Raw genomic sequence first — 19941 nt, 5'->3', positions numbered from 1 at the left:
TTTGAATGACAAATAGAAAAGCTGTCATTCCTCTTATCACACCACTAAATCACATGATGAAGGCTTTCCCTTCAGTAATACTGAGCAAATTTCAATGCTGCAGTGGTGGGAAGAGAATTCCAGGACTGTTCTTCATGAAGCCATGGTGCATGGCAACAGCCATGAGACAATCTCCCTGAAACCCTAGCTCTTCCACCTATGAGCCACGTGGTATCCACAGTTCTGAACTCCTGATCCTCCCTTACCTCACTAGAAAAAGAAAAATAATAAACATCTTAGCTTTCCATTTTTCTCTTCTATAATGATCAAGGACCTGCAACTTTGGATCAGTACTCAATATATATTTGGCTTTTCAAAATGCAGGACTGATGCTAGGTATTTTACATTTGGTTAGAAATAAAAATAGACAAGTCTACCAACTTCTTGAAGAGTCTCAGTAGTGACAACACATCTGGAAGTTTTATATAGAGCAAAAAACAAGTTTAAATACACATTTCCTGGAAAATACAGAATATCCTAAATTCCAAAACTTCCCAACGTGTCACTATACTCTTTATTTGACTTATGCAATTGTAACCCCTCTGTACATCTACCTTAGAATAGCAACAAAGTTTTTTTTAAATGAATACCATATTTGAATAATGTTCAAGTTGTTGACTTTAATACTTCTCAACCATAGCTGAACATTGAAAGCAGGTAGGTTTGTATTTTAAGTAGCAATATTTGATCGCTAACAAGTGCAACTAAATCACAATTACCTCTGTGCCCTCTGGAAAGAGGGACATGTGTACAGGTCATTCTACTTTTATCACTATAATGACAAAGTCTAATCAGAAGAGAGATTAAAGTAAACTTCTACCTAATTCATGACTAAAGCATTCAAGAGGCACACCTACAGTCTCAGGGAGCCTTATAAAAGTCTGCCCTGCAAGCTCACAGTACTCTCAGAAGACGAGAAGGCCTCAATGGGTCCAGTAGTTATCCTGGTGCTGGGTCTCTCCTGTCTTCTCTTTTCAATATGGAGACAGAACTCTGGGAGAAGGAAGCTCCCTCCAGGTCCCACTCCTTTCCCAATTATTGGAAATATTCTGCAGATTGACATTAAAGACATCACTAAATCTTTAACCAAGGTAAGTACTCTTCATGTTTGGCCAATGTTCTCTGAAAGATATGAATGAAGCCATATTTCCAATGTACTGCTGAAGGTAGAATAGCCTGACTTATTATCATAAAACAAAATCCTTGTAAAAAGTGTAACATGCTTGTAACCATTCTAGTTTGTATTTTAGTCATGGAATGAAGTAATGTATTATGTGAGTGGGTTACTGTCTATTTTAGTCTCCGTCACAAAACTGAAAATGTTATGGATGGTTCTCCCCACCTTAGTTAGACAGTCAAATTTATGATGATTTTTTCCTGAAGCTTCATGGTAAGAAAAGTTCTGTGATTAAAAGTTAAATTGAAAAACTCATATCGCATATTAGACATTGATTTTTTCTTTAATCATGAAAGCTAATTCTCTGAGAAGCTGTGAGTGATTGAAAGGAACTATCTGTGAGGATGAGAGAACATAAAGACATGAGACCATTTAGGGGATACTGATGGTGTCAGAGTCCACCTGGATTTTTGCTTAAAACTTTGGAGCAAAAAATGCTGCTGGGTGAGAAATTGTTTGGGAGGATGTTTCATGTACTAGGGCAGCCTCTGTGGGGCCCACCCACTGCTTCTAATACCGATAGATCCCACACTGCACTTGCCTATAGAAACACCTGTGCTGACTTAAAACTGCAGTTTCTCTTGTTTGTCAAAGGAAGTAATATTCTCACCAGTAAGAGATTCAGAGGTTATCTGAAAGCAGTAATCTGATGCTGGTTAGGAGTACAAATGAGAATTAAACATATACCAAGCATGGAATTGTCCAATAAACCTTATCAATGGTGCTCTAGAAATGAACTTAGAATCCACAGACCTTTGTTTTGTTCTTTGTGAATCATGACAAGCCTTCTGTGTGTGTTGATGTAAAGATGAATGATAATGTTGTATCAACTGCTCCATCCATTGCATGGCACATTATAGGCCATCTCCAAGTGACAGCTATAGTAAACCTCCTTTATAGCATATGATCTTTGCAAATATTTTAATTTGTGTTTGCCAAAATAAAGAAGCATAAAAAATACAATGATGATATCAGTTTTGCTCAGGCTCACTATGAGGAACAAATAATGGCTTCTTTCACTAGTATTTTTTTTCTTTTCATTTTCAAGTTCTCAGAAGTCTATGGCTCTGTGTTCACTCTGTATTTGGGCATGCAGCCCACTGTGGTGTTGCATGGATATGAAGCAGTGAAGGAAGCTCTGATTGACCAAGGGGAGGAGTTCTCTGGGAGAGGCAGGTTCCCATTGGCTGAAAAAGCTAACAGAGGCCTTGGTAAGTGTACATATCCATGTATGTGTATATTTGTGTGTGGGCAGAGGATGTGTTGATAAGGAGGATGGAAAAAGAGCCAAAGCTTGGCCATCCCTATACCTGCCATCTGTCAGCTTCTTTTTCCTTGCTTGACTTCGTCCATGTTTCTGCTTCCCTTAATTTAGGAATTGTTTTCAGCAATGGACACAGATGGAGAGAGATGAGACGCTTCTCACTCATGACCTTGCGGAATTTTGGGATGGGGAAGAGGAGCATTGAAGAGCGAGTTCAAGAGGAAGCCCGCTGCCTCGTGGAGGAGTTGAGGAAAACCAAGGGTGAGTGCTGCTTTATATCACTATTTTAGAGAGGAATATAAAGGCTCCATTAAATCCCTTCTGTTTCAGAAATGGGTTATTTTGTCTTCCAATCAGAAATCATGAATGTAATTTTTTTGTTTTATGGCAGTAATTGGGGTTTGAACTCTGGGCTTTAAACTCTTGCCCAGATCATGGCTGGTGCTCTACCATTTCAGCTATACCTCCAGTTCAAGCTTCTAGCTGGTGAGAGATTTGCAGCGATCTATTTGCCTGGGCTTGTTCCCAACCACAATCCCCAGATTTCAGCCTCCTGAGTATCTGGATTCTTGTCAAGAACATCACATCATCATGTAAAGGTTGCCAAAAGGGAACTCAGGCGTGGTTGAAGGGAAGAGTGTTTATTGAGAGAGGGAGAGAGCAAACCTTGAGCCTCACAAAACGGAGTTGGGCGGAGCAAGAGAGATTATGAGGGGAGGAGAAAAATTATATAGGGAAGGGCGGGGAGGGGGTGTGTCCACAGTGGAAGCAGAGATGATCTCAGAGGGAGCTTGAGCTGCACCCAGGCATGCCAGTTGTTTGGGTTTCAAGTGCTGGCCAGGGACTTCTAGGATTCAAGAGGAGAGAACCAAAGGAATGAGCCTCTAGCCTCTGGCTTTCCATGTGGACCTAACACACCAGTGTCTGGCAAAATAGATATTTTCTGTTTCTTTTCTGAAGAGTTAAGGAACAATGCTTCCCTCTTAGCATAATTGAGGTTATGTAATGTAGCCATTGCATGATCGTGCTCGCTAATTGAACAGTGTGGTAATGACCCTGTCTACCCACAAAGGTGCAACTATATAGTATGCTTATTATCATTGACATTTCAGTGATTTCTCAGTATCCATGCCTACAATTTTGGATAGTCGTGGTATGGTGTAAGATTTTATTTTCTTTATTGTCTCAATAAAATTCATTTCAAAAATTATTTCTCTGAAAATATAGTACAATTTCTATAGGTCAACATTACTTATTTCTTCTTACCCAGTATTTTAGAATTTTATTTATGTATTTTGAATAAATATGTGCTCTATCTGTAAAATACACACAATTAGCTATATTTCAACTATTATGATCAGTTCTTTATCCAGTCTTCTTTTAGTGTATTCCAGCTCATTTTTCAATTTCTCTCCATGTGTATTGGATTTTATGTTAAAAATCTTCTGTTAATTACACATTTACCTAAATCTACCAACCTATAGTTACAATGGATATAATTGTCCACTCAGATTCCACATAACCTGGCTTTTTAAATTCATTGTTCCAAATAAAATGAAAGACTTAAAATCAGATTTAACCTGTGAATGTCACACCTGCAGTCATAGCAAATCTCAACAACTTCCCAAATAACTGCCCCCTTCATAGATATAATAAAAGTTTTTCTGAGAGCTTAGACTCATTTCAATCATTAACTAGCCTACATATATGCAACCAGCTCAATGACACTTGTTTAATCCAAAAAACCCACGTCAGTTCACAATATCTTTAATTCATGACTATTTACTTTCAGTTTAAACTCAGTAGCATTTTACATGTTGATGATTTGCTCATAGCCATTTCATTGTACAGAGTGCCAAAAAATAAAATTAATCTGTCAAATAATAGAACCTGAGAGGCAGACAATTTAAATATATATGTATATATTGTTTATTGCAGAATTTCAAAAATTCAGCCCTGTCCATAAATTAAATTTTGTGTTTGATTAGACTTAGTGTCTACTTATTCCTTAGGGAGAGGAAATTTACTTATTAATTTTGAAATGAAAAAAAATCTCCCATTTATTAATGCTATGTTTTTGTTTGCCTTCCCTGACATTTACATTTAATAACAGGCTTAAACTTAGTTATTACCCTTTTTCCTCATGCAACATGAAAGCCTTCTGCTTTTTACCTTTGTTCATTCTAGTACTTGAACTCTGGTAAAATCTCTCTTTAGTTTCTCTCCATTGGTGATTCAAAAAAGCTATAGACACCTGATATTCCATCACAGTCTTTCTCAGTTTTGTGTAGTCTATAGGTTTTGGAAACAGATATATTGCTACTCTGAATGGTTGACTATTAGGTATGTAAAAGTCTTCTTTTTCCAAAATAGCATATATCTGATTGAAAGACTATAGGTAAAGGCAATTAGTATGAACTGACATTATTTTGCTAGTTGGTTTGTACTGGCCAACTCAGGTTCCAGATTAAAGATATGCAGGTTTAACTCAAATGGGATATTTGGCTGTTAGAGGAATTTACAAGTAAAACAGTAATAAAAATTGGTAAAGATGACAAAGGTTGAGTACAGTATTTCATATGTATATTTCATTTGTTTCTAACTCTTCAGGCTCACCCTGTGACCCCACCTTCATCCTGGCCTGTGCTCCCTGCAATGTCATCTGCTCCATTGTTTTCCAGAATCGATTTGATTATAAAGACCAGAACTTCCTGAACTTGATGAAGAAATTGAATGAGAATGTTGAGATACTGAGCTCAGCCTGGATACAGGTGAAGCCAAGATCTTTTCTTCCTAAGAAAACACTTGTCTTTTTTTGTTGTTGTTCAACAGACCCAAATTAAATAAATAGTAAGGTGAATACTTGGACCCAACAGTGCTACCTAAAGAATGATAGAGTGCCATTCAGGAAGTTACTGCCTATGACCACGCATTCTAGCATTTTCCCTATTAGTTTCCAGTTTTATATTAAAACTCTTGATCAACTTTCAATTGATATAACTTCAGGGAAATAGATAAGGGTCTGGGTCATTTTCTGCAGTTCCAAAATGAAGCATGTTGAAACTCGTTTAGGAAACAGGGAAGGAAATGATGAGGGAGAGTAACGGATGAGTCTAGATATATTGTCTCATCTAGATGTATTGTGTAGCTGGGCCTTGTTGGCTCATAGATAAACATTAGTTACTCAGGAGAGTGAGACCTGGAAGATCAGGGATTTGAGCCAGCCAGGGAAGAGAAGTGTGACAGAATCCATCTCCCAAATAGTCAGCAAAAACCAGCCATGACCAAGAAAGCCAAGCAAGAGTCTGGGGCTCTGAGTTCAAACCCCGGTCCTGGCACCAAAAGGAAAAACGCATTTTATTTATATATGGACATGTCAAAAGGAGAACCTTTGACAGCTAACTGATGTTGAAATGGAAGAAAAACAATATAATCAGCTGAGAAAGATGTCTAAGCCTAGAGGATTGACTCAAGTTAATGCGCTTAAGCAATTAATTTGATATTTCCCAATTTAAGCAATTAATTTGATATTTCTCAATAAATCCCAAAGGGATTTTCCTATAAATTGCTTTGTTCAGGTCCTGATAGATGCCTAGTGGATCAGTGGATATCCAGGTGCTTACTGAAAGCTTACATTTCCCACAGGTTTGTTTTGCAATCAGACATCTCATATTCATGCTATTACTGAGCAGAAGTATTTTTCCTCAGAGAGGAAGCATATTTGCAACAATAGAAAGTACTAGGAATCACTGGGTAGAGTCAGAGTGTTTGCTGATTCCACTGTGATCCTAAATGATAAGTTAGCCTGGGGAGAAATGACAAAATTGAACTATAAAAGTCTTCACAATTAGGACTGGGAAGGTGGCTCAGTGGTAGAACGCTTGCCTTGCATGCATGAGACCCTGGGTTCAATTCCTCAGCACCACATAAGCAAAAAGAAAAAAGCTGGAAGTGGCACTGTGGCTCAAGTGGTAGAGTGCTAGCCTTGAGTTGAAGAGCTGAGGGACAGCGCCCAGGCCCAGAGTTCAGGCCCCATGACCGGACCCCAAAAAAAAAAATCTTCACAATGTTTTACAGAGTTTGGCATGGCTTAAACTCTGTAAAAGTTAATAAATATGTGATCACAGAGAGGCTAGGTACTCTATCATGAGACTGTATTTTAGTGTATCCTTGAAACCCTCTCATTTTATGTGTTCCATTGAAATTTCCCTTCAAGATGGAAGCCATGTGTCATTTTTATTTACAGCCAAATTTTCTATGATATATATGGTATGTACATGCAAATATGTTTATTAAGTTATTACTTTTGCTTTTAGATCTACAACCTTTTCCCTGATCTCATTGATTATCTACCAGGAAGACATAAAATATTACTAAAAAATTTTGATGATATACATAGTTACATTTTGAAGAAAATAAATGACCATGAAGAATCACTGGATGTTAATAATCCAAGAGACTTGATTGATTGTTTCCTGATTAAAAAGAAGCAGGTAAAATGTCAAAAATCACGTTTATTTGAATCCTTGAGCATTCTGTGACATACTAACTAGTCTGTTTTACTAGAGATGTTTAAACCATCAGACCAGCAGTGCTTGAAAAAGCAAGTTATCAGTTATATAAAGGAATCTACATTAAGCATCCTGGGAAACTTAAAATTAATTTCTCAAATAATTAGGATACATTTACTCTTTTTATATAAAATAATATAATAAGGAGAAGCAGAATGCACATGGCAGGTAAATAGAAACAATTTTCCTGCAAAATATGTGTCATTATATAAAGATGAGTGTCATTATTATATACTGTATAGAATAGATTATGTAATTATGGTGGACTTCCTGCACGTTCTCTAAGTCAGAATAGGTTTTGAAGAAATAATTTTGGAATGATTCTTAATTGGTCTTGGTTAATCTTCCTTATAATGGATTGTTAATTGTGGTATTTAAAAATAGATACACAATATTATTTTATTATGCCTTTCACATTTTTATTAACAAATTTATTATGTAAAGGCTTCTATTGTGATATGTTATAGATGTGTATAATGTAATTTAGTCAAATTCACCCCTTCTGTTAGGTTTACTAATTCATCTTCTTTATATAGATTTTAGAGGTTTCCCTTATGTTTTTTCACATAAACATATAATGAGTATATTATATAGGCAACATATATGTAAAATACATATAGATAATTCATAGATAATGTGTATTATATATCTATATAATATACTGCAATCAAGCAAGTAGAATTGAATCCTTATAATTTACCATGGGATTACTATAACACACTTATGACAATCTAGTGTGAAATTAGAGCGAATTAGTGTCTGACTACACTTTTAATCCTCCCCCCTCAAATTGCATCCTTCCTCGGTTGTTTTGTCACACATTACATCTTAGTTTATCTTAGTAGTATTAACTTCTCCTGCATGATGATAGCATATGAGATAAAATTAGTGCTTTAGTCCATAATATGGAAACATTAGATTTTCGTTCATTTAGATTTCCATTAATTTTTCAACATTTATACAGCCTAGAGTATAATAATCTAAGTGACCTGCAACTATTAAGTCTCCAAATTTATTATGACAGATGGAGCTTTAATATTGGTGTTTGAACATACTATGTTAGAGTAAGTTGACCTCAAGTTTTAAGAGTAGCTATAGTTTGATGATCATAGAAAAGTAGATATTACCAAAGATTCTTTAACTTGACCAGCTTTCAAAGCATGTGATGCTGATATAGTCAAAGAGATGACTCTTTTCCAAGAGTGTACAAATATTGAGAGGATCCGTTTAATTAAATTGTTTTAATAACACATTATTAGACATACTGCAAGTCATCTGGAGATTACAAAAGCATGATGGATTTAATGTTGGCCCAGACACCAGTTAGAAAATGATGTATTTTGACCATTTAATGATTTCCTCATTCAACATCTAAAACTACAACCTTGTTGACAACTTGGTTTTGGACCATCTTCTCAGTCCTTGGCACTGCTTCATCCATCCCCTCTCCTTTGTTCCAATGACAAGTTAATGTGAACATATTTTGTCTTCATGATTAGTGTCTCTTCAGCCCATGCATTCCTAGTCATTCCTACTCAGGTTCCCTAGACCACCTGACTTGGTGCTTCCCATCTGCTGACTCATCGGGTTTTGATGAACCCATTCTCATTCCTTGTGACTCCTAAGTTTTGCTGCCTTTTAGCATTTTCACAAGCAGTATTGAGCATATGCAAATGTGTGATACAAGAAGTTAAATTGCAATGAGGAGCCATGCCTGTAAAACTACTATCAAGGGGCTGAGATCTAAGGATCAAAGTTTGAAGGCAGCCTGGACATAAAAGTCTTTGAGACTCTTATCTCCAAATTAAACAGAAAATAGTGGGAAGTGGAGCTGTGGTTCAAGTGGTATAGCACTAGCCTTGAGGAAAAGAAGCTCAAGGACAATGCCCACACACTGTTCAATAGCATCAACTGCAAAAAAATTTTAATTGCAGATTTTTGCTTCAGGCTTACAACACCTGTGTCCCTAACTTTCCTACTTGCAGTATTCAATTTTCTGATCTTTTAATATTTAGAGAAAATTCAGTTATTAGTAGCTTAAAGGAATGATGAGTTTCATCATCTCAGATTCAGTCACAGCACCAGATCAGAGTAAGGACAGCCCAGGAGGGCTGAAGCCTTACTTAGTCTAAACTAGTCACCATCCCACTGTCAATTGTACATTCCTCTTACTGTTTTACTCTCCAACTTCATACCACTGTGGGATACTGTGAATTCACTGTCATCACATGTGCTGGTAAATAATATAATTGCAACAAATCTTAGGAGCAGGAAAATCACAAGGAGCCATCAGAATTTACTAATGAAGGTTTGACAATACTTGCAAATGATTTATTTGGTGCTGGGACAGAAACGACAAGCACAACACTGAGATACTCCCTGCTGCTCCTGATGAAGCACCCTCACGTCACAGGTAGGAGCACAGGGGGAGACCTAGGTGAAACTTCGGAAAATATAGGAAAGATGCTGGTAGTATTTGCCTTGTCAGATACGTCTCACAGCTCAACATCCTGTGCCACCACCTGAAATCAGAGACAAGTGATGAGAACACGGCAGGTAGGAAAAGCAGCAAGACTGTCTTGTGTGTGGATTTTCTGTTAGGTAATCGTTGGAAAACTGCTGTAGCATAAATTGCCATACAATAACTTGTTTATTTTACATCAAAAACAAGAGCTTTTACAGTAGGCTCTTCTATATATTTTTCAACATTCTGACTATTCTAGTGCTGCCATAGGCCAAAGAGATCTCTTGTCACCAATGCGTAAGTACAAGTCCTAGAAATTAATGAGGATATATGAGATAAATTCCATTCCAGAACATTTTCTAAAAAGAAACTCATTAGAAAGGTATTATTGAGACAGATGTCATACCTGAAGGAATTTTAAAATTTCAGAAATCTAAGTCCATAAAACTTATGTTTGGTAAAGTTAGAATTTTACAAAGGCATCGGTGATTTTTATCTTTTATAATGTTGTTTTATATTCATTGCTTTTAGGTGTAGAAACACTATGTAAAGGTTTAGGACATAAGTATAAAATAATTTCAATGAGAATTAGTCCTCTCACAACAAAAAAGAGAAGAGAATACTTTATTCTCTAACCATCTTATCTAACCAGATAAGATGTCTACCAAAATTCTGATACTCAGAGTAGATGTAATTGTGATAAAGTAACTGAGCCAGACACATGTTGCTTTCACCTAAATCTGGTAACAGGAAAAGTTCTGAGGGAAGGAAAACCAAGCTATGTCTCCAAAATTCCATAAAGTTTCCCCCTTTAATTTTGCCAGTCCTGGGGCTTGAACTCAGGGCCTGGGCCCTGTGAATATTGGTTCAAAAACTGATATGTAATATCTAGTATATTGTTGTGAATGAAGTAAGGGGAAACATACATGTTTATCTCTAAGCGCCTATTTGTAGATGTGGCTAAATATATAAGACAGAGGTGTGAATGCACATTTCACTCTCACATACTAGGATATCAATAAATATTCTCTAACAGTGATTTAAAAAAATCAACTGGGTATCAGGAACCAGTGGCTCATGCCTAGATTCTTATGTACTCAGGAGGCTGAGATGTGAGGATTGAAATTTGAAGCCAGGCCAGGTATTAAAGTCAATGAGACTCTTATTCTTATCTCCAATAAACTACTCAGAAAAAACGCAGAAGTAGTGTTGTGGCTCAAGGGATAGAGCACAAAGTACATATTATTGAGCACAAAGAAGTTCAAGGACAGCACCCAGGCCCTGAATTCAAGCTCCAGGTCCAGTAAAAAAAAAAAAAAAAAGAAAGCATCATTATTTAGAAAATGAACATAATTTTCCAAAGCAGATTCTAGGATGCCCAATATGGATATCATCAGAAAGTGGTTTGATAATGTGAGTAGTACTGTACATTTGTACACATGCATACACAAAGATATACACTATTTGTATAATGCTTAAATAATAATCATTTAAAAATAAAAAATGTTTATTGTTTTTCTTTGAGAACCACCATTTCTTCTTCTTCATTTTTATTACGGTACATTTATTGTTCAAATGTATTTAGTGCTGATACTTCCATAGATGCATACAAATATTTTCATTTTTATTATTTAATAGATGTACAAAGGGTTTCAATTCAGCACAGTCTTTCATGCATTACAATGTGTCTGGACCAAAGTCAGTCCCTATAACATACATTCATTCATAGTTTTACTTAATTATGTCCTGTTTAGTTTTTGAAATATATTCTTCTATTGATATCAACTACAGAAAAAGTAAACTCCTTTTTAAAAAGACACATTATTTACTTTTTATCTATAAACTAATAGAATTTAAAAGTCTGTAGAATTATCTCTTTTATCAGCAAAAAATATTTCTGAATTCAAACAAAATGGGAATATTTTATTAACATCTTCAAAGTCATACTTAGAACGATTTATGTTGGCTAGCCCATAAATTAGCATTCATATTTGCGGAAATTTGTGAAATCCCCTAAGATACAAGTAAAGATAATAGTGTCCTCAAAAATGTACTTTTATTGTCAATATTTTATTCCCTTTATTTTAAAATGCTTTATTATTACAGTTTTATAAGTATGTAGTTCCTATGATAATATACTTTTTACATATTAAATAAAGGTATTTTACTTCAATGTAAAGTATATTACATGTACATTAATAGTCTTTTTGTTTTTTTGTGTTTTTCTTAACAAGAAACTAAATTAACTTATTATAAGGCTACTAAGTAGGATGATGTGTGTACATGCTGATGTATTAATACTCCATGGGGCATGTATTTTTTTTACTTCAAATCTTTTTTTTTTTTTGGTCCAGTTGTGGGGCCTGAACTCTGGGCCTGGGAGCTGTCCCTCAGCTCTTCAGCTCAAGGCTAGCGCTCTACCACTTGAGCCACAATGCCACTTCCGGCATTTTTCTTTTTGCTTATGTGGTGCTGAGGAATCGAAACCAGAGCCTCATTCATGCAAGGCAAGCAATCTACCACTAAGCCACCTTCCCAGCCCTTACTTTAAATCCTGTTAAGATTCACTATCACAATTTATGTAGCACTGACGTACTGTGATCAATGTGTCTCTTTCTTCCTGTTTCACCATTTCTTATTATGTCTCACCAGCTAAAGTGAAGGAAGAGATTGACCGTGTGATTGGCAGGCACCGCAGCCCCTGCATGCAACACAGGAGCCAAATGCCCTACACAGATGCTGTGCTGCATGAGATCCAGAGATACATTGATCTTGTACCCATGAATCTGCCCCATGCAGTAGTGACCCGTGACATTAAGTTCAGAGACTACATCATTCCCAAAGTGAGCTTCTTTTCTGCTGAGTCTCCATAGGGAGCTTGAGTTCTTGAGGTCACTGCAGGATTCCTCTCCTCCATACCACCTGAGAGAGCTGCAAAAGTCTCACAGTTGGCTGGTCAGGAGAGGTTGTGGTATAGCAACATTGGGGTTGTATATCCATGCCAAATTATCCTTGGTCTCCCACGCTGTGAATCCCAATTTTGTTATGCCCCTTAAATTCTTCTTGTTTTGGGGTCTTCTCCTTCTTCTCTTTGTTGTCTTTCCTCTTCCTCCTCCTACTATTCTTCCTTCTCCTTCTTCTTGATCTTTTGGCTATGCTTAGTTTTTGTATTTCCAAATGAATGCAAAAGCTTGTTATTTTTCAATTTCCCAATATGTTCTCCTATAGATAAATTTGGGGGGAAATGTTACCTCAATTTCTTCAATTCACGAATGAGTCCTGCTTCTAATGTACCTATGCTTTACTTTAGTTTCCAAGTAATATTTTGTTTTCAAGATCGATTACAAATATATTCATAGACTTTCTCTAAATACATAGCATTTTCACTATTACTGTTTTATTTTTTCATTGGCTTGGTGCTTGTTGGCCTGTGCACTGTCTGTGAGCTCATTTCCTCAAAGCTAGTGCTCTACCAGTTTGCACCACAGTTCCATTTCCAGTTTTCTGGTGGTTAACTGGAGATAAGAGACTCATGGACTTTGTTGACTGGGCTGGCTTTGAACCATGATCCTTAGATCTCCTGAGTAGCTAGGATTACAGACATGAACCACCAGTGCCTGGTTTGATTGTTATTATTTTTATGGTGCCTTTGCTATCATTTGTACCTGATATATAGAAACATAATTGTCTTAATCATTCTGATGACCTCATGAAATGTAAACTCATGAAATTTACTAGTCATTGCTAATGAATTCTCTGTAGATTTGTTTGGAACTTTAAGGTCCGTTACCATAATATCTGCTTTAATATTTTATACTTGCTTTTCCAATTCCTGTGCCTATAATTTTGCTTTGTTGAATTTTTGCACTGGCAGCCAGGATGGTATAAACATCTTTGTTTCATTATGACTGGCAGAAAAGATTTCAAGCTTGGTATTTCACAGTCAATTTTGATATCTTCAGTAGATTAAAAAAAAAATAACAGTAGGGAAATTTACCCTATGTTCTTACTTATGTATGAATTTTGACCATAAACATGATAATATTTTGAATCAGATCTATTCTCTGTAATGATTCTTCTTCTTTGAAAAGTTTTAATTATACAGGTGATGTGCAGAGGGGTTACAGTTACATAATTCAGGTAGAGTAGGTTTCTTCTTGGACACTGCCACCCCTTCCTTGGCTCTCTCCCAGTTTTTCCTTCCCATTCCCATCCACAAGTTGTATAGTTCATTTTGAACATAGTGTCTGGTGAGTGCCACTGCTGCATTTGTTCACCCTTTGTCCCTCCATTTCTGTGCCTCCCCTTACACTCCCAAAGAAAGATAAATGAACAAACAGAACAAAGAGGAAGAAAACAAAAAACAGCAAAAGAAGGAAAAAACCCACATTTTCATTTCCTGGAGTTCATTCCAATAAATATTTCTTTGTATGATCAGATGCACATAGGCATTGAACCTTTGTGTTCCTCTCCCCAAAGTATCCTCCTGTGGTCTCACAGTGTGAATGCCTAGGTTTCTTCTTTTTATGTGTTTAAAATTTTAGTGTGGTGCTGTCTTAGGCAGCACATATGGTAAAAAGAAACAATACAGAGAAGATTAGCATGGCCCCTGCATAAGGGTGACTCAAATTTGTGAATCATTCCATATTTTTATCAAAATGGATACCGGGCAATGGAAACACTGGAGGAGGGACATTAGGGGCACAGGAATGGAGGAAGGTCTGATAAGCAAATGCAGTCATTGTATTCTAGATGGGTAGTTGTTGACCTTCTATTGCTTTATGCCCTTCTTGCTTTTAAGGTTTCTGCTGTTGAGAAATCTGGTATTATGCTGATGGGCTTGCCACCATAGATGACTCATTGCTTTTCTTTGGCAGCTGTCAGTACTCTTTACTGTTTCTGAACATTTAATGTAACTATAATGTGTCTTGGAGTGATTCTTTTCTGATATGACCTGTTTGCTGTCCTAAAAACTCTTGTACCTAGATTGTTAAAGATTGAGGAAATAGTCTCACATAATTTTATTGACTATGTTTTGTATGGTTTTAGCATGGGCCTTTTCTTCAACCTCTATGTCTATGTTCCATAGGTTTGACTTTTCAAATTTCCCAGGTGGGCTTGTATAATCATTTCATACTTTACTTTTCACCTAGTTCTTCATCTGACTATTCTAATATATCTACATTTTCCTTGATCCCTGATATTCTGTTTCAATTTGATACACTCTTTTGTATTGTTTTTATGATTCATATAGTTTTTCATTTCCAAAATTTTAGTTTAACTATTTTTTAATATTTATGTATCATTATTGAACTTCTCATTTATATATATTTCATTGTTTGTCTTACTTCATTCATCTGCTTATTTATATCCACTTCAAATTCACTCATTTCTTATACTTGTTCATTTTATTGTATTGAAATCATTTTGTTGAAATAATTTTTCTTGTAGTCATACTTTTGAGTTCCTTGGGCTTTAATCTGCTTCAATATCCTTTATGTCTATTGGTATAGAATTGTTAAAATTAGACGATACTTGCCTTTTTTCAATACATTCTGTGTTGATATTTATTGGTTCTGAAGCCAGTTCACTGGATGGAAGTCTTCATTACCTCTAGACCAGAAGATTGAACTAAGTGATTTTCATTGTATCCGTCACTGCTTTAACTATTTTTTATTGTTCATGGGGCTTGAACTCAGAGCCTGAGCACTGTCTCTGACCTTTTTCTCAAGGCTACTGGTTTATCACTTAACCACAGTGCCACTTCTGAATTTCTGGTAATTGATTGGAGAAAACAACACCATGGGCTTTCCTGCCTGAACTGTCTGTGAACTGTAGTCCTCAGATCTCAGCCTCCTGAGCATCTAGGATTACAGGTGTGAGCCTTTGGCACCTGGCTTTATATACATACATACATACATATATCTATATATCTACATATGTGTGTATAGATTTATATAGATCTATATACATATAAATTCATACAGATCTTGGTATATATATGTATAGATCTATGTATATATAGATATAGATATAGGTGTCTCTATACATATATCTGCATCTATATCTATATAATTAACTTGCTTATCTGTGTATTGTTCCCAGGGCACAACCATATTGACATCACTGACATCTGTGCTGCATGACCCCAAGGAATTCCCCAATCCAGACAAGTTTGACCCTGGCCACTTTCTGGATGAAAGTGGTAACTTTAAGAAAAGTAACTACTTTATGCCTTTCTCAGCAGGTAACAAAATTTCATTTCCATACCTCAGGATAACTTGGGGGAGGGGGATGTCAGTGGGAACTTACATAAAGCCTCCTTGGGGCTGGCGTATTTCCCATAAGCTCTATATTAGAAGTAGCACTCTCAATGCCAATGCACTTTCCTGTTCATGATGCATCTCCACTGTTTGATCAGATTAGTGAGGCTTCATTTTCTCTGTGCATTTCTTCCAAGTTCAACAGGGTAAAGCAAGCAATTCTGGCATTCTTTCTTTACGTATCTCATAATGATCTCTTCCTAAACAGTGAAACTCATTTAGACTGCCCTCACTCACAGTGAGACAGATGATCTCATCAGAGGTCCCTCCCACATCTTTTTGTGGCATTTGTCACCCCCAGGCTTCTCTATAGAATGAATCTCTCCCAATAGACACAGAAGAACACCAAAGTTCAGTGAGGGAAGATCATTACAGATGACAAGACATGAGGATTTGTGGGTGGAGTATTAACCCATTTGTCACGTTCTTGAACTTGATTATTAAACAGAAAATGGCATAAGCAACATTTTAAGACACTTAAGTTACTTCAACAGGGACAGATAGTAGATGGAAAACAGAGTAAAACATTTTTAAGAAAGTCATGAACCACAGGAACAGAACATTTACTCTTAACAGTGTCAGAAACTGTGAAATAATCCTATGGATATATCAGCAATGTATGATAGATATCCCACAATGATCACAGAGCACTCTGCTCTTCTTTCAATCTAAGACATGTGTCTGGATATTGTATCCCCACACCTGCAGTATGTGTGCTGTGTGTCTGACCAGGGAGCAGCCTTCCTTCACTGACACTGTGACTTTTTATCTTTTTTGTTTGTTCCTTTATTTATTTGGGTTTTGGTTTTTTTTTTAAGTGTCAGTTGTAGTGCTTGAAGTCAGGGTTTCGGTCCTGTTCTTAAACTTTGTTGCTCAAATCTAGCATTCTACCAATTTGAGCCACAGCTGTACTTCTGCTTTTTTGGTGGATAATTGCAGGTAAGAGTCTCAGGGACTTTCTTACCCTAGGCTCACTTCTAATCATGATCCTCTGATATGAGCCTCCTGAGTAGTTGGATTGTAGGCATGAGTCACTGGCACCCAACTAATGACCTGACCTTTGATATCTGCTTTACATCTATCAATAGATACCATGGGAAAGGCAGTGATCTCTCTTCAAAAATTCACTTTTTTTTACACAAAAGGAAACATTTTAAGTAATGAGAAAATTATGGCTTCAAATGATTTGAGTGTCAGTGACAATCTGAATATGATATTTGGGAAGCTGAATGAAGGCAAGATTTTATGGCTTGATGGACACAAAGAGCACAAGAAAGGACATGAAATGTGGTCTGTGTCTTGATGTCTGTAGGGAAATGTATCATAGACAAAAGGAATTTCATGATATAATACTTAAACTTTGTAATTTAATGTAGGCTGATAAAATGGATAGTTGGGCTGGCAATATTAAAATGCAAAATGTGTTCGCTATTTTTCTGGGGACAGTTCACATGAGCAATATGAATAGGTTTTCTTAGAAAAACACAGATGTCTCTAGAACATACAAAGTGTATCATTGAAACCTGAGACTCAAAATTTTTATAAATCAATAATGAATCCCTGATTAAAATTGTAATAAATCAAAATCAATTATTATTTTAATTTCTCACCAACATTTTATAAAGGAATTATTAGCATCCCCATTTAATATTTGAAGAAAGGCTCAGATATTTTACTAACTTACCCCACATGGGCTGTTAATGATGGTGTCAAGATTTGACTTCTGAGTTGACTTGGAAAGCAGTATTTCCTACCACTAATTTTACATGTAATGAATTCCACTTGCAGTCATGGGTAGGTCTATGTCCTCCACTCTTACATATTTATTATTCTATAGGTACGAAGGTTTAGAGGAAATCCCAAAATATGATCATAGGCCTTCTTGATTAGTTGGGATAATACTAAGAGAGAAGGAATGGGAGTAAGCATCCAGGTTGAAAACAGGAAAAAAGTAAGATTGGGAGCTAAAAGATCTTCCAGAATTATGATCTTTTCCTTCAGCAGGGAACATATTAGAATAACTGATATAATAATTTGGCAGTCCTCAACCAAGCATAGAGAAAGAATAAAGAGGGAGGAGAGGAAGAGAATATTTTTGAAGAGCATTTATCATGTAAAAATACTTAATAAAATGCTTACATGAAGATGGTAATCTGTTTTCTTAAAATATAATTTAGTTTGGTATGATTTTCTTTGGATTTGTTTTAGAGAGGATCTTAAAAATGTAGGGCAAAGTAGTTACCAACTCAGGATTCTATTAGTCTCCTGTGCTAGACTTATAAGTTTGTGTGTGCCTGTGCTGCCATTCTCAGATACTGTATTAGTGAAGATTACATATTGCCGGGTATCTGTACACCTTTCCTGCTCTCTGTGCAGGTAATTCACTGAAGGCACATTGACACTTTCTTTTACCAGTTACAAATGCAATGCTTCACACTCTCCCACTTACATACCTGGAGTCATTTCCTGTCTTGACTTTTTTTTTTTTTTTTTTACAAAAATTTCAGGCAAACGGATTTGTGCTGGAGAAGGCCTGGCCCGCATGGAGCTGTTTTTATTCCTAACCACCATTTTACAGAACTTCAACCTGAAATCTCTCGTGGATCCACAGGATCTCGATACCACTCCAGTTCTGAATGGGTTTATCTCTGTGCCACCGTCATACCAGCTGAGCTTCATTCCAGTGTAAAGAAGAGCTCTGCTGTCTGGCTCCAGCTGTGCAGCAATCTGCAATTCCCTCCTCTGAGCCATCACTCACCTCCTTCTCCTCCCAGGAATGCTTTCCTGTCCTCCCTTCTCATAATTCCTCTCTCCCTCCCAGATCCAGGAAGATCCATTCTCCATTTTGGAGGGATTCCTGTGTCACTGCACTATTACATCTATAGTCTCTTATGCTTTATAATAGTTTTGTTCACCACTCCATGTTCTAATATTTCTCTAATGCTGATTTACTAATATGCTAGTATGACAAAAATAAAAAATGATTACCATGTCATAGGTCAGACTGCTTTCTCTGTATATAATCCATAATAAACATCATGCCTTTTGTCATTCTTGGACTGTCCTACTTTGTTTAAAATTCAGTGAAGCATTGAAACAAACTAGAGTCCCATGTTGACCCCATTACGACAAGCACTGGGATTGGGAAGGGGGAGATTGTAGGAAAACTCTTCGATGATGTCACCTGTCATATCTAGGGATGCAGATTTAATGAACAAAAGCAATGTCCACAAGTGTCTCTTCCTGGAGGAAAACATTGTAAGACACAGACACACAGAGAATAACGTTAAAGGCTAATGTTCACGTCTTTACTTTGGTGTTAGTGTAAAAAAAAAAAAAAGGAGGGAAAGCCGGGGGCCGGTGGCTCACACCTGTAATCCTAGCTACTCAGGAGGCTTAGATCTGAGGAACGAGGTTCAAAGCCAGCCCGGGCGGGAAAGTCCGTGAGACTCTTATCTCCAATAAAGCACTAGAAAACCGGAACAGCCTCTGTGGCTCAAGCGGTAGAGCACTCACCTTGAACTGTAGAGTGCAGGGACAGCGCCTAAACCCAGAGTTCAAGCCCCACAACCAACCAAAAAAATAAATTAAAAGTGAAATTTTCGTGTCAATTGATCTTTGCAACTGAAAGACTGATATGAGTTTATGTTTTCATATTGATAATCATATGCTCCATTATTTTTATTTATGCACATCAATTGTACATTTTGAGATGCTTCATACCTGCATACAATTTACTTTAACCATACCAGTTTTTCCTTCACTTTTGGAAGTACTAAGTTTTAAATTCGGGGCTTTCTTCTTCCTAGACAAGAACTCTATTGATTGGACTATATCCTGCATTGTCTTTCTACTTTGTACACACTGTTTTACACTCGACATAAATGTGATGACAATTATAATAAGGGCACTGAAATTACTCCTCCCATTTCATTCTTCAAACCTTCACAATTATTCATTTTACATACAATTTTCCCTTCCTTCTACCTTGCTATGCATCACATGAGAACTACTGTCATTCTTCACCAATGCTGGACTCATTCACAAGAGGAAGCCCCTTGGCCCAGGATTTATTTATTTTTGTAAAGATGCTGTACAGAGGG

The 19941-nt window shown here is 36.6% G+C and overlaps 1 protein-coding gene and 1 non-coding gene across 2 annotated transcripts; both read left to right on the top strand.

The window, feature by feature from the left end:
• Positions 1 to 965: 965 nt before the first annotated feature.
• LOC122115699 (cytochrome P450 2C5-like) lies at positions 966 to 18564 on the top strand. Its single transcript, XM_042689118.1, has 9 exons — positions 966 to 1130; positions 2265 to 2427; positions 2592 to 2741; positions 5091 to 5251; positions 6797 to 6973; positions 9323 to 9464; positions 12168 to 12358; positions 15621 to 15762; positions 18346 to 18564. Exons 1-9 carry the CDS (start codon positions 966 to 968, stop codon positions 18525 to 18527), a joined length of 1473 nt encoding a protein of 490 aa, XP_042545052.1. The 3' UTR covers positions 18528 to 18564.
• LOC122116051 lies at positions 14064 to 14167 on the top strand. Its single transcript, XR_006148868.1, has one exon. It is a non-coding gene; the product is annotated as a U6 spliceosomal RNA (small nuclear RNA).
• Positions 18565 to 19941: the final 1377 nt, after the last annotated feature.

The sequence above is a fragment of the Dipodomys spectabilis genome, unplaced genomic scaffold, assembly GCF_019054845.1.
Source record: "Dipodomys spectabilis isolate Male_0828 unplaced genomic scaffold, ASM1905484v1 ptg000125l, whole genome shotgun sequence".
Taxonomy (NCBI): Eukaryota; Metazoa; Chordata; class Mammalia; order Rodentia; family Heteromyidae; genus Dipodomys; species Dipodomys spectabilis.
This window is presented reverse-complemented; position numbering and strand designations above follow the sequence as displayed.

Coding starts and splice junctions, on each gene's coding strand:
- LOC122115699 (XM_042689118.1), top strand. CDS start 966: ATGGGTCCAGTAGTTATCCTGGTGCTGGGTCTCTCCTGTCTTCTCTTT. Junction 6,974..9,322: donor TCCTGATTAAAAAGAAGCAG/GTAAAATGTCAA, acceptor TCTTAGGAGCAG/GAAAATCACAAGGAGCCATC. Junction 15,763..18,345: donor CTTTATGCCTTTCTCAGCAG/GTAACAAAATTT, acceptor CAAAAATTTCAG/GCAAACGGATTTGTGCTGGA.